A 14770-nucleotide genomic window follows, 5' to 3' on the forward strand; every position below is an offset into this window, starting at 1 on the left:
TCTCTCTCTCTCTCTCTCTCTCTCTCTCTCTCTCTCTCTCTCTCTCTCTCTCTCTCTCTCTCTCTCTCTCTCTCTCTCTCTCTCTTTCTCTCTCTCGCTCCCACACCCCTCTATATCTCTCCCTCCGATTAATTTATGTGGCTGATTGTTGATTACGCCGCAGAGACGCTGAAGCATAATTAGGAGGATAATAAGCGCAGAAATGGCTAATTTGACCAGGAAACTCTGGGACAAATACCACACTAAATTCAAACTGACATCTGCAATCGACAACGCCTTATAGGGAGTCCTTATTGTTACAGTATGTCTACAACTGCTAAAGTATGTTGTTTTGTCTTCAGACACTATTGCACTGCAGTACAATACAGAGAGCATATATATATATATATGTATATATATATATTTTGCCCACATTGCTTAACATCACCGTCAGCACATGAGACATTAGAGACACAACCGTTCTTAAAGTCTGTGTCTGTGTAGTGTCTGTGTAGTGTCTGTGTAGTGTCTGTGAGACTGATTGAGGATTTTGATGCTGCATCATGTGTTGCGCTAATGAGTAATGGGTGCAATCTGTCGGACCTGTAAGTGTTTACTGTGTGTGTGTGTGTGTGTGTAAGGCAGACTGGCTGGCTTCATGGCTAAAGACGCACACACACACACACACACGCACACACACGCACACACACGCACACACACGCACACACGCACACACACGCACACACACACACACACACACACACACACACACACACACACACACACACACACACACACACACACACACACACACACACACACACACACACACACACACACACACACACACACACACACACACACACACACACACACACACACACACACACACACACACACACACCTGCAGTTAGAGTTATCCTAGCGGGCCCTGGAGCAGGATTCATACAGCAGGCAGATGGCAAGGCCCACTAGGCCTCAGAAGCATTTAGCATTTAGACTGGGATGGGCTGTATGACGTATGCTCAGCTCATAGTTTTCACAGTTGTTAACTTCAACCTAGCCTGCTTAAAGGCTGTGTATGCAATGTACAGTGTAGTGCAATTCAGTGATTAGCATTTGGATGTGTACATGAACTATAGGCTAAACTAATCAAGTGACAATGGGTTAGTTTAGCCTATATTATAGTCGCTGAAACAAGAGGATTGGGTTTAGCCTAGCCTAGCGGAAACATCATCGTCAGGCCTTAGCCCCACAGGATGATTAGGTTAGCCCTAGCTAGCTGAAACATCATCAACAGCAACATTATCGTCAAAGCCTGCCCTGGGTTAGCCTAGCTGTAGTTAGCAAAAGCTTCATTAGCAACTAGCAATTAGGATTAGGTTAGCTTAGCTAGCTGAAACTTCATATTATGACTTAGTTCGCCTTGCTAGTTGAAACATCATCATCATTAAACATTACATCAGCACCATCATCATTCCCCAGCCCAGGATGACTGGCATGTGCATACCTCTAACATAATCATTATCCCAGCCCTTAGCCGTCACCCCCAAAGAGCCACATAGAGCCGAGTCCGCCAGGATGACTGTGTTAGCCTAGCTAGCCTAGCTGTAACATAACCAGCATCATTATCCTAGCCCTCAGCCCTCATCCTGCCCACAGAGCTCAACCCTAAACCACCAACCTGCAGAATAAGACAATAAACAGATGGCCATAAAACACATGTTCAATCTGTCCGCCCATGTGGATCAGGGCATATCAGTGTTTAGGTGCGTCAGAGCGGAGGGGCTGGAATAAGACACCGTTTGCTCGCCCCCGTGCTGTTCGGTAATATTACAGCCATTGCGGTGATGTGGTGTTATCATCAGTCAAATGGATGCGTCCCAAATGGCACCCTATTCCCTACATAGTGCACTACTTTTGACCAGAGCCCCATAGGGAATACGGTGCCATTTGGGATGCTGGCAATGCTATCATCAGTCAACGTGTGAAATTATTAATGATTTCTGCAGAGTCATTTGGAATGTGGCATATCTTATCTCTGTTCATTGTTTCTTATATGGCCTTGAAATGTAATGTTTTTGTCTTCCCAAACCTATTAAATTAAATGAATAGATTTTGACATTTGAAAGACTGGATGCCTCAGGGGTATTTTAATTACAAATGAGATATTCAGAATGTTAAAGCTATAATGAGCTATCGACACATGCTCTAGGGTTATGTAACGTACAACCTGATTGCCATGTTCTCATCATCGGACTTCTACATCTTCCTTCATTTTAATAAGCGGTCTAAAAAGACCTTATTGAACTGTAAAAACGGCCCCGCGAAAACAGTAGTAATTGAAGCCTGGGGCAAACAAACTGTTAAACAAGTGCTGAAGAGATGCCTAGGAGCTCGGCTTTGGGGATTAATAAACATACATGGAGAAATGCCTGTTACAATAATCTTACTATGGAAATAGGTCAGGGGGAAAAAATAAAAAGAGGGAGGACTTGCCTGATGTGTGTGTGTGTGTGTGTGCCTGTGTGCTTGCATGTCTGTGTGTGTGTATGTGTGTCTCTGCGTGCGCGTGTGTGTATGCGTGCATGCGCCTAATTCCAACACAAGCGGAGTGCAGAGGGCATTTGTGTCCGGTCCCAAGCCTGACCGTGACGTTAGAATTTCAGTGGGCTGGGATGGAGGATTGCTTCGCTAGCTGCTGCGGCTGGTAAAGTGGAGCAGGAAGAGGATTACACAGGAACCACATGTTCTCCTATCTGCCGTCCATTGGCTTGTTCTGGACACTGCAGCCAGCTCTGCGAAGGGAAGGAGGAAAGCTTTAGCTGCATGTGTTTTGCAACCCAGCATTTCACAGACACACACGCGCCAGGGACACCAAATCCCCCTCTCGCCTGCAGGGATGCTGTCTATCAGGCTTCTGCTACCTCCCTTCTTTAGTCTTTCGCCCTTCGCTCCTTGTCTTTAACCCTGTGAGCCAATGTCGTACTCCGTAATCTGACTACTTCAGCTACTGAAACATTAGCTGTTCCTGCAGGTGGTGCCTCCATTTTTTTTTTTTTTTATGTTGCAATATTGAGTATTTGTCGACCGTGTCACGTTAACATGAGTAACAACATGGCCGCCAGTGTACAACATGGCCGTCAGTGAACAACATGGCCGTCAGTGAACAACATGGCCGTCAGTGAACAACATGGCCGATAGTGAACAACATGGCCGTCAGTGAACAACATGGCCGTCAGTGAACAACATGGCCGCCAGTGAACAACATGGCCGTCAGTGAACAACATGGCCGTCAGTGAACAACATGGCCGTCAGTGAACAACATGGCCGATAGTGTACAACATGGCCGATAGTGAACAACATGGCCGTCAGTGAACAACATGGCCGATAGTGTACAACATGGCCGATAGTGAACAACATGGCCGATAGTGAACAACATGGCCGTCAGTGAACAACATGGCCGTCAGTGAACAACATGGCCGTCAGTGAACAACATGGCCGTCAGTGTACAACATGGCCGTCAGTGAACAACATGGCCGATAGTGTACAACATGGCCGATAGTGAACAACATGGCCGATAGTGAACAACATGGCCGTCAGTGAACAACATGGCCGTCAGTGAACAACATGGCCGTCAGTGAACAACATGGCCGTCAGTGAACAACATGGCCGATAGTGTACAACATGGCCGATAGTGAACAACATGGCCGATAGTGAACAACATGGCCGTTAGTGAACAACATGGCCGATAGTGAACAACATGGCCGTCAGTGAACAACATGGCCGATAGTGAACAACATGGCCGATAGTGAACAACATGGCCGATAGTGAACAACATGGCCGATAGTGAACAACATGGCCGTCAGTGAACAACATGGCCGTCAGTGAACAACATGGCCGTCAGTGAACAACATGGCCGATAGTGTACAACATGGCCGATAGTGAACAACATGGCCGCCAGTGAACAACATGGCCGATAGTGTACAACATGGCCGATAGTGAACAACATGGCCGCCAGTGAACAACATGGCCGATAGTGTACAACATGGCCTATAGTGTACAACATGGCCGATAGTGTACAACATGGCCGATAGTGAACAACATGGCCGCCAGTGAACAACATGGCCGATAGTGTACAACATGGCCGATAGTGAACAACATGGCCGCCAGTGAACAACATGGCCGATAGTGTACAACATGGCCGATAGTGAACAACATGGCCGCCAGTGAACAACACGGCCGATAGTGTACAACATGGCCGCCAGTGAACAACATGGCCGATAGTGAACAACATGGCCGATAGTGTACAACATGGCCGATAGTGTACAACATGGCCGATAGTGAACAACATGGCCGTCAGTGAACAACATGGCCGTCAGTGAACAACATGGCCGTCAGTGAACAACATGGCCGATAGTGTACAACATGGCCGTCAGTGAACAACATGGCCGTCAGTGAACAACATGGCCGTCAGTGAACAACATGGCCGATAGTGTACAACATGGCCGATAGTGAACAACATGGCCGATAGTGAACAACATGGCCACCAGTGAACAACATGGCCGTCAGTGAACAACATGGCCGATAGTGAACAACATGGCCGTCAGTGAACAACATGGCCGTCAGTGAACAACATGGCCGATAGTGAACAACATGACCGCCAGTGAACAACATGGCCGATAGTGTACAACATGGCCGATAGTGAACAACATGGCCGCCAGTGAACAACATGGCCGATAGTGTACAACATGGCCGATAGTGAACAACATGGCCACCAGTGAACAACATGGCCGATAGTGTACAACATGGCCGCCAGTGAACAACATGGCCGATAGTGTACAACATGGCCGATAGTGTACAACATGGCCGATAGTGTACAACATGGCCGTCAGCGAACAACATGGCCGTCAGTGAACAACATGGCCGTCAGTGAACAACATGGCCGATAGTGTACAACATGGCCGATAGTGAACAACATGGCCGTCAGTGAACAACATGGCCGTCAGTGAACAACATGGCCGTCAGTGAACAACATGGCCGTCAGTGAACAACATGGCCGTCAGTGAACAACATGGCCGATAGTGAACAACATGGCCGATAGTGAACAACATGGGCACAGGTAGCAGGACTGAGTGGCCATTTTGAGTAACTCCATCATGCCCTCCACTCTACTACTATAACCACTATAGATAGCTACAGCTATCAGCACAAAATAAAAATAACCCTCTTCCAACATGTTCAGTGGGAATTTATAGCCTCCATTTTGAGTGTATGCCCTTCACTTTAACCACTTGCTATCTATCAAATAAATACAAGAAACCCTCTTCCCACACACTGGTTGGTTGGTTGGGTGGGAATTGAATGGCCTCCAGTGTGGCCGGCCGGCCAGAGATCTAACCACGGCAGCTAGCGTTAATTGCTTTGAATCAAATTAATATCTGATATGGCGTATTAGCCTGGCACTTTAAACATCTAATACAGTCCTTCTTAATTACGATCTGTTTCATTTCCTCCCACTACATGTTGCTCTCAGGGGCTGATTAAAGAAATCTGTTGGCATTTAGCTTTTACAACCGTTCCAGCTACACACGCACGTGCTCGCACTCGCTCGCACACACACACACAAACACACACACACACACACACACACACACACACACACACACACACACACACACACACACACACACACACACACACACACACACACACACACACACACACACACACACACACACACACACACACACACACACACACACACACACACACACACACACGTACGGCCGAGCGGCCAGGGTTAAGATGTCTTGAGGTTAAGGAGGGATAGCCGAAGACAGCTGTACCATGGCCGTGTGAGAATTCATGGCATCCCGTTGTGCGGTTACTTCATGTGTGTCAATTCAATGTGTTACATTTTTTTTATTTTTTTTATTTTTTTATATGATACTCTAGAGCTAGAAATAATATAGACTAAACATTTATGTAGGTTCAACATCCTCCGCGGCTTGCAGCGTTGGGCCTCTGGGTGTTGAGTTTCAAGGCTGTAACTTTCAATCATTTTTTACCCGATGAAAACGATGCTGAACCCCTGAAGGAGTAAACAGTGTGCATTCCTACAAGCCAATGTGAAGTCAGGGGAGGTTGTGATGGTGTGCAGAAAGGATTTGGGTCGGCAGTGAAGTGAACTCTGGGGGTTGGTGGCGGAGGGTTGAGTTGGCGGGGGGCCGGGGGTGGGGAGGGGGCCTAGACGATCGGTCCGGGGGGTTTCTAGATATCCACAAACCTCACAACATCATAAATCCACATCTGGCTCTCTACAGGAGCTGGGATTTATGCCTCTCTAGCTTTAACTATGTGTATGTGAGGAACACTGTGGTATATACAATGCTAAATATTATGTCTCTCCTGAAATATTTGCTGCGATTTGAAAGAGTTATTTAATTAATACAATTAATCAGATTAATTGATGATGATTTACAATGTACAATCTGGTTCCCTGAAAGGATGGGACAGATGTTTCACGTGTTCTTCTCTCCACAGGATTTTTCTTTGTGTTGTTATTTTTAAACAGGCATGTACAGGGACAGCTCTGGTCCTTTACATGTTAACAGAAAAATATTGCTTCCGTGTGTTGTTAGTTATTTATTTTGCATGATAGACACCATGCAAGCCAAAGCAGTGTGATGCTAATGCTAGGTATCTCTCTGCCTTCTCTTCCCTCCCCCTGCTAACTCCTCAGCAGCCGTTCAGAGGAAACCAGGTGAGTTCTGTTTCTCAGATGAGACTCACATACGGAAGGAGGAGAGGGTTCAATAGTTACAGGACACATTTTCAGACAGCACGCACAGTACGGTGTACAGCAAGATAATAAAGTAAATACGAACGTAAGAAATATTACAATGTCCACATGCATCACAGAAATCGCAAAAATAAACTGGTCTATCAATAGGCCTATAGAAATCAACGTGATTAACATTCTTGCAGCGTAGTCGTGCCTGATGCTTCTACCACATTTTGATCTAAACATGAAGCTTTTGCATGCCCTACGGAAAGCTTTGTTTTCAGTGTTGATAGCCATGCTTTGCCTTTATAGCGAAGCATGCCTGACCACAATGCAGCAGTATTGGTGTGTTCTTATACTCTCTTTTCTCCATCTCGCCTTCTTCTTCTCCCTCAAGGCTTAGCACATCTGAAGGCATCTGAGTCAGGTACGATCTCTTCTTTTCTCTCTCCCCGCCTGCTTTGGGGTCAGATTGAGTGTGTGTGTTTCTCTGTGCACTGCCCCTTCGCAGCCACGTCTCCTCTACCTGTCAGTGTGTGTCAGTGTGCTCTGCTGTCATCGTAGTGTTGCAGGGGAGGATGGAGCTGCACGGCATGTCCTGATCATACTGTGCAACCCCGTGCCCCCCCCCGTGCCTCCTGTGCCCCCTCCCATGCCCCTTCCCCAGGTTTCTCTGTATTACATAATGGTGTGTTGGCTCACTGCTGTGTCTAACAGTCTAACATGCAGTGGCAACATCTGCTCTTCCTACTCTAGCCTGACCTCAGCAGATAATGACTGCGTGTGTGTGCGTGTGTGCGTGTGTGCGCGCGCGTGTGTGTGTGTGTGTGTGTGAGAGAGAGAGAGAGAGAGAGAGAGAGAGAGAGAGAGAGAGAGAGAGAGAGAGAGAGAGAGAGAGAGAGAGAGAGAGAGAGAGAGAGAGAGAGAGAGAGAGAGAGAGAGAAAGTGTGTGCACGTGTATGTGAATGCTTCCTCCATATGTGTGTTTGCGTGTGTGTGCATTGCAGTTGCAGGGGAAGATGCTACTCTGCCTGGACTCTGGCCTAACAACACAGTCCCACACTACAATTTTCTCCCGTCACCCCCACATCCCTGTCAACCTCACACATGTATGAGCTGGCAAGCAGTTAGTGGCACATGACATATACAGGTTCCTAGTCCACTCTGGTGCTATGTGAGAAGACATGGAGGAGGATGATCCTAGCATGATGCAGCTGATGCAGTTTATACAGGGTCACTGTGACTTGGCCCTGAACATGAGAACACTTCGGGGGACGCTATGTGGCATGCAGAGCGAGATTTGTGTGTGTGTGTGTGTGTGTGTGTGTGTGTGTGTGTGTGTGTGTGTGTGTGTGTGTGTGTGTGTGTGTGTGTGTGTGTGTGTGTGTGTGTGTGTGTGTGTGTGTGTGTGTGTGTGTGTGTGTGTGTGTGTGTGTGTGTGTGTGTGTGTATCTTCCATTTGAATGCATCTACCACTCTGGGCTATGATCTGTTTGCATGCATGTTACTCAATGCTTGGCAGGGGGTGTAAAGGTTGGTAGTTATTACTCCCTTACTTACTGCCTTATAGATGAATAACTGTAGTTCAAGCCTGCTTTTTTTCTCCTTTCTTTCCTGCCCTCCTCTCAACCCGGGACGCCACTCTCCCGCTCTTCCTCTATGGATCCCTTCTTCTGCGTATCTATAGGTAGAAACAAAGGTACAGAGCTCTTTTCCTTATTCATTATTCTGTTCTCTGCTGTTCTCTACTGTTCTATGCTGTTCTCTACTGTTCCTTTCTGTTCTCTACTGTTCTATGCTGTTCTCTACTGTTCCCTTCTGTTCTCTACTGTTCCCTTCTGTTCTCTACTGTTCTATGCTGTTCTCTACTGTTCCCTTCTGTTCTCTACTGTTCCCTTCTGTTCTCTACTGTTCTATGCTGTTCTCTACTGTTCCTTTCTGTTCTCTACTGTTCTATGCTGTTCTCTACTGTTCTCTGCTGTTCACTACTGTTCCCTTCTGTTCTCTACTGTTCTATGCTGTTATCTACTGTTCCCTTCTGTTCTCTACTGTTCCCTTCTGTTCTCTACTGTTCTATGCTGTTCTCTACTGTTCCCTTCTGTTCTCTACTGTTCTATGCTGTTCTCTACTGTTCCATTCTGTTCTCTACTGTTCCCTTCTGTTCTCTACTGTTCTATGCTGTTCTCTACTGTTCTCTGCTGTTCTCTACTGTTATCTGCTGTTCTCTACTGTTCCCATCTGTTCTCTACTGTTCTATGCTGTTCTCTACTGTTCTCTGCTGTTCTCTACTGTGCTCTGCTGTTCTCTACTGTTCCCTTCTGTTCACTACTGTTCTATGCTGTTCTCTACTGTTCTATGCTGTTCTCTACTGTTCTATGCTGTTCTCTACTGTTCTCTGCTGTTCTCTACTGTTCCCTTCTGTTCTCTACTGTTCTATGCTGTTCTCTACTGTTCTCTGCTGTTCTCTACTGTTCCCTTCTGTTCTCTACTTTTCTATGTTGTTCTCTACTGTTCTCTGCTGTTCTCTACTGTTCCCTTCTATTCTCTACTGTTCTATGCTGTTCTCTACTGTTCCCTTCTGTTCTCGACTGTTCTCTGCTGTTCTCGACTGTTCCCTTCTGTTCTCTACTGTTCTCTGCTGTTTTCTACTGTTCTATGCTGTTCTCGAATGTTCTATGTTGTTCTCTACTGTTCTCTGCTGTTCTCTACTGTTCCCTTCTATTCTCTACTGTTCTATGCTGTTCTCTACTGTTCCCTTCTGTTCTCGACTGTTCTCTGCTGTTCTCGACTGTTCCCTTCTGTTCTCTACTGTTCCCTTCTGTTCTCTACTGTTCTCTGCTGTTTTCTACTGTTCTATGCTGTTCCCTTCTGTTCTCTACTGTTCTCTGCTGTTCTCTACTGTTCTCTGCTGTTCTATACTGTTCTCTGCTGTTCTCTACTGTTCCCTTCTGTTCTCTGCTGTTTTCTACTGTTCTATGCTGTTCTCGACTGTTCTCTGCTGTTCTCTACTGTTCTCTGCTGTTCTCTACTGTTTCTTTCTGTACTCTACTGTTCTCTGCTGTTCTCTACTGTTCCCTTCTGTCCTCTACTTTTCTATGTTGTTCTCTACTGTTCTCTGCTCTTCTCTACTGTTCCCTTCTATTCTATACTGTTCTATGCTGTTCTCTGTTTTCTACTGTTCTCTGCTGTTCCCTTCTGTTCTCTACTGTTCTCTGCTGTTCTCTACTGTTCTCTGCTGTTCTCTACTGTTCTCTGCTGTTCTCTACTGTTCTCTGCTGTTCTATACTGTTCTCTGCTGTTCTCTACTGTTCCCTTCTGTACTCTACTGTTCTCTGCTGTTCTCTACTGTTCTCTGCTGTTCTCTACTGTTCCCTTCTGTACTCTACTGTTCTCTGCTGTTCTCTGCTGTTCTCTACTGTTCCCTTCTGTACTCTACTGTTCCCTTCTGTTCTCTACTGTTCTCTGCTGTTCTCTGCTGTTCCCTTCTGTTCTCTACTGTTCTCTGCTGTTCTCTACTGTTCTCTGCTGTTCTATACTGTTCTCTGCTGTTCTCTACTGTTCCCTTCTGTACTCTACTGTTCTCTGCTGTTCTCTAGTGTTCCCTTCTGTACTCTACTGTTCTCTACTGTTCTCTGCGGTTCTCTACTGTTCCCTTCTGTACTCTACTGTTCTCTACTGTTCTCTACTGTTCTCTTCGGTTCTCTACTGTTCCCTTCTGTACTCTACTGTTCCCTTCTGTAGTCTACTGTATTCTACTGTACTCTACTGTTCCCTTCTGTTCTCTACTGTTCACTATTGTACTCTACTGTTCCCTTCTGTACTTTATTGTATTCTACTGTACTCTACTGTTTCCTTCTGTACTTTACTGTATTCTCATCTTCTCTAATCTACTGTACCCTACTGTTCTCTACTGTACTCTACTGTACTCTACTGTTCTCTACTGTACTCTACTGCTCTCTACTGTACTCTACTGTTCTCTACTGTTCTCTCCTGTTCTCTACTGTACTCTACTGTATGCCCGGGGAGCTGTCTGATTCCTACAGCTTGTTAATGGCGTTGTAGAAGGCTGCCGGAAACGCAGTTGACTACTGTATGGCGTGTGAGTGAGGGTGTGCATGTTAATGTACAGTACTGTACCACTGAGGTGTATGTTTTCATCTGATCTGGTTCACTTCACTGTGTCCATCAGCTCAACAGTAGTTGATTGGAATACTGGACCTGATATTTGGCTTCATAATACTGACGTCAGAGTGAAGGATTATTGGCATAGTAAAAGTCATGGTTTGGTTTCTACCCCACATGATTATTGTAAGTCATGGTTTCTGTGCATAGTGATTTGTAAGACTTGTTTCATAATTGATACAAAACCATGTGTTACAGTGTGTATGCCTCTGGACAAATTTTGGGTTAAATTAAATGATAAATGATACATTTCAACTTATTCCTGTTCGGACGGAAACCCTGTATGGTTTTATTAATATACAGGTTGACTCAATTCATATACAGGTTGACTGAATTAATATACAAGTTGACTGAATTCATATACAGGTTGACTGAATTCATATACAGGTTGACTGAATTCATATACAGGTTGACTGAATTCATATACAGGTTGACTGAATTCATATACAGGTTGATTGAATTCATATACAGGTTGACTGAATTAATATACAGGTTGACTGAATTCATATACAGGTTGATTGAATTCATATACAGGTTGACTGAATTAATATACAGGTTGATTGAATTAATATACAGGTTGACTGATTTATATACAGGTTGACTGAATTAATATACAGGTTGACTGATTTATATACAGGTTGACTGAATTCATATACAGGTTGACTGAATTCATATACAGGTTGACTGAATGCATATACAGGTTGACTGAATTCATATACAGGTTGACTGAGTTCATATACAGGTTGATTGAATTCATATACAGGTTGACTGAATTCATATACAGGTTGATTGAATTCATATACAGGTTGATTGAATTCATATACAGGTTGATTGAATTCATATACAGGTTGACTGAATTCATATACAGGTTGACTGAATTCATATACAGGTTGATTGAATTCATATACAGGTTGATTGAATTCATATACAGGTTGACTGAATTCATATACAGGTTGACTGAATTCATATACAGGTTGACTGAATTCATATACAGGTTGATTGAATTCATATACAGGTTGACTGAATTCATATACAGGTTGACTGAATTCATATACAGGTTGATTGAATTCATATACAGGTTGACTGAATTAATATACAGGTTGATTGAATTCATATACAGGTTGACTGATTTATATACAGGTTGACTGAATTCATATACAGGTTGACTGAATTAATGTACACATTGAATACCCATCTGTTCTGCTGTGATGAGGGAATCTGCTTTTAGCCAAGTACATTATATCAATGTATGCTGCATTCTACCAAAGACAGCTGCTTCCCCAGCTCACCTTATTTCCAAATGGGAGAGTTTGTTCACATAGTGGTGACTGCTCATACAAGGCTACGTAAGGATTGGGGGGATGATGGGGATGGGGAGGTGTGGAGGAGAGGTGTGGGGGTGGCTGACTAGAATGACATGAAGAGGGATAGGACCATACGACAATGATGGTGACATAGAAGAGAATCGGAGGAACTTGTCACGGAATGCTGAGGATGGTTCTATTCATTTCGAATTCTCCCCCTATCCCTTTCCTCTGCTCCCCATCCCCCTCTCTCTTTAGCTCTCTCTTTTCTCATTCTCCTTCCATTACTCCCTGGATTGCGTAACCGCTGACGCACTCATAATCCATGAAAAAGAGGGAATCGGTTTTGCTCGGTTGATAACAGAGGTCAGGAGTGAGAGGAGAGTATGGAGGGAGAAGAGGAGGACAGGTGAGGAGGAGAGGGTAGGGGAGGAGGAGAGGTGAGGAGGAGAGGAGGGTAGGGTAGGAGCCAAGAGTAAGGAGGGAGGAGAGGAGGAGAGGTGAGGAGGAGAGGAGAGGAGGGTAGGGGAGGAGAAGAGAAGAGAGTATGGAGGGAGAAGAGGTGGAGGAAAGGAGAGGAGGATTTGGTAGGGGAGGAGGGGAGGGGAGGATACAAGAGTATGGAGGGAGGAGAGGGAGGAGAGGTGAGGAGGAGAGGGTATGGGAGGAGGGGGGGGAGGAGACAAGACTATGGAGGGAGGAAAGGAGGTGAGGTGAGGAGGAGAGGGCAGGGCAGGAGGGGAGGGTAGGGGGGAGGGGAGGGGAGGAGACAAGTCTATGGAGGAGGAAAGGAGGAGAGGTGAGGAGGAGAGGGTAGGGGAGGAGGGGAGGGGAGGAGACAAGACTATGGAGGGAGGAAAGGAGGGAGAGGTGAGGAGGAGAGGGTAGGGGAGGAGGGGAGGGGAGGAGACAAGACTATGGAGGGAGGAGAGGAGGAGAGGTGAGGAGGAGAGGAGGGTAGAGGAAGAGCCAAGAGTATGGAGGGAGGAGAAGAGGAGAGGTGAGGAGAGGAGGGTAGGGGAGGAGCCAAGAGTATGGAGGGAGGAGGAGGAGGAGAGGAGGAGAGGGGTAGGGGAGGAGGGGAGGGGAGGAGACAAGACTATGGAGGGAGGAGAGCAGGAGAGGTGAGGATGAGAGGAGGGTAGGGGAGGAGCCAAGAGTATGGGGGGAGGAGAGGAGGAGAGGAGAGGAGGAGAGGGTAGGGGGAGGAGGGGAGGGGAGGAGACAATACTATGGAGGGAGGAGAGCAGGAGAGGTGAGGAGGAGAGGAGGGTAGGGGAGGAGCCAAGAGTATGGAGGGAGGAGAGGAGGAGAGGAGCGGAGAGAGGGTAGGGGAGGAGGGGGAGGGGAGGGGAGGAGACAAGACTATGGAGGGAGGAGAGCAGGAGAGGTGAGGAGGAGAGGAGGGTAGGGGAGGAGACAAGTGTATGGAGGGAGGAGAGGAGGAGAGGAGGGTAGGGGAGGAGCCAAGAGTATGGAGGGAGGAGAGGAGGAGAGGAGAGGAGGGGAGAGGGTAGGGGAGGAGGGGAGGGGAGGAGACAAGACTATGGAGGGAGGAGAGCAGGAGAGGTGAGGAGGAGAGGAGGGTAGGGGAGGAGCCGAGAGTATGGAGGGAGCAGAGGAGGAGAGGTGAGGAGGAGAGGAGGGTAGGGGAGGAGCCAAGAGTATGGAGGGAGTAGAGGAGGAGAGGTGAGGAGGAGAGGAGGGCAGGGGAGGAGAAGAGAAGAGAGTACGGAGGGAGAAGTGGGGGAGCAGAGAGGAGGGTAGGGGAGGAGATGAGAGTATGGAGGGAGGAGAGGAGGAGAGGAGGAGGGGAGGAAATTAGGGGAAAGGGGAGAGGATAGGAGAGGAAAAACAGCACATGGGAAAAGTAAGGGAATGGCATATTTTCATCCTAGTGTTACTGTAGCTGGGAGCTAGCATCAGAGGCTAACAGCATCAGACAGACACCATCAGACCGACTGCTCGCTGAGAGTAGGCTATGGAGACTGAACCCTAACCCCCTTCCTAACACCCACTGTGACAGAGATGAGAGAGGGTTGGGATGAGAGGAACAGATGAGCAGACACAGCAGTAGTTGACCCCTTAATAATCATGTTCTGACGGGAGAATTCAGAGCGAGAGAGAAATAGGGGAGGTAGATACACAACCACATATAAGCAGAGAATAAACAGAGAACAGAGAGATAGAAATAGGGGAGGTAGATACACAACCATGCATAAGCAGAGAATAAACAGGGAACAGAGAGATAGAAATAGGGGAGGTAGATACACAACCACGTATAAGCAGAGAATAAACAGGGAACAGAGAGATAGAATGGGTGAGGGGGGAAGGACAGGTGTACACATGAACACATACATGGGAGTTGAAAGAGGGAGAGCAAGAGAAAGAAAGAAAGAAAGAAAGAAAGAAAGAAAGAAAGAAAGAAAGAAAGAAAGAAAGAAAGAGTAAAGCTATGTGAACTTTGCGGTGCCGGACTTTGCATCAACAGGCAGCAGGGGAGGCAGCAGCAGCAGGG

At 46.5% G+C, this 14770-nt stretch overlaps 1 protein-coding gene across 25 annotated transcripts in view; it reads left to right on the forward strand.

Moving 5' to 3' along the window:
• LOC123990888 (neurexin-3b-like) overlaps window positions 1-14770 on the forward strand; it is a 572598-nt gene that overhangs the window by 12416 nt on the left and 545412 nt on the right. For 15 of the 25 annotated variants that reach the window (XR_006830728.1, XR_006830730.1, XR_006830729.1 and 12 more), the window contains exons 3-5: window positions 6725-6745; window positions 7164-7193; window positions 8454-8465. Coding sequence is in view for 22 of the 25 variants with exons in the window: in XM_046291875.1 (XP_046147831.1) it covers window positions 6725-6745; window positions 7164-7193; window positions 8454-8465 (63 nt within the window). In the remaining 3 variants the exon portion in view is untranslated. The remainder of the gene's footprint in view (window positions 1-6724; window positions 6746-7163; window positions 7194-8453; window positions 8466-14770) is intronic. The other 10 variants (XM_046291879.1, XM_046291880.1, XM_046291865.1 and 7 more) reach the window with 3 other exon arrangements.

Source organism: Oncorhynchus gorbuscha, linkage group LG12 (assembly GCF_021184085.1).
Source record: "Oncorhynchus gorbuscha isolate QuinsamMale2020 ecotype Even-year linkage group LG12, OgorEven_v1.0, whole genome shotgun sequence".
Lineage (NCBI taxonomy): Eukaryota > Metazoa > Chordata > Actinopteri > Salmoniformes > Salmonidae > Oncorhynchus > Oncorhynchus gorbuscha.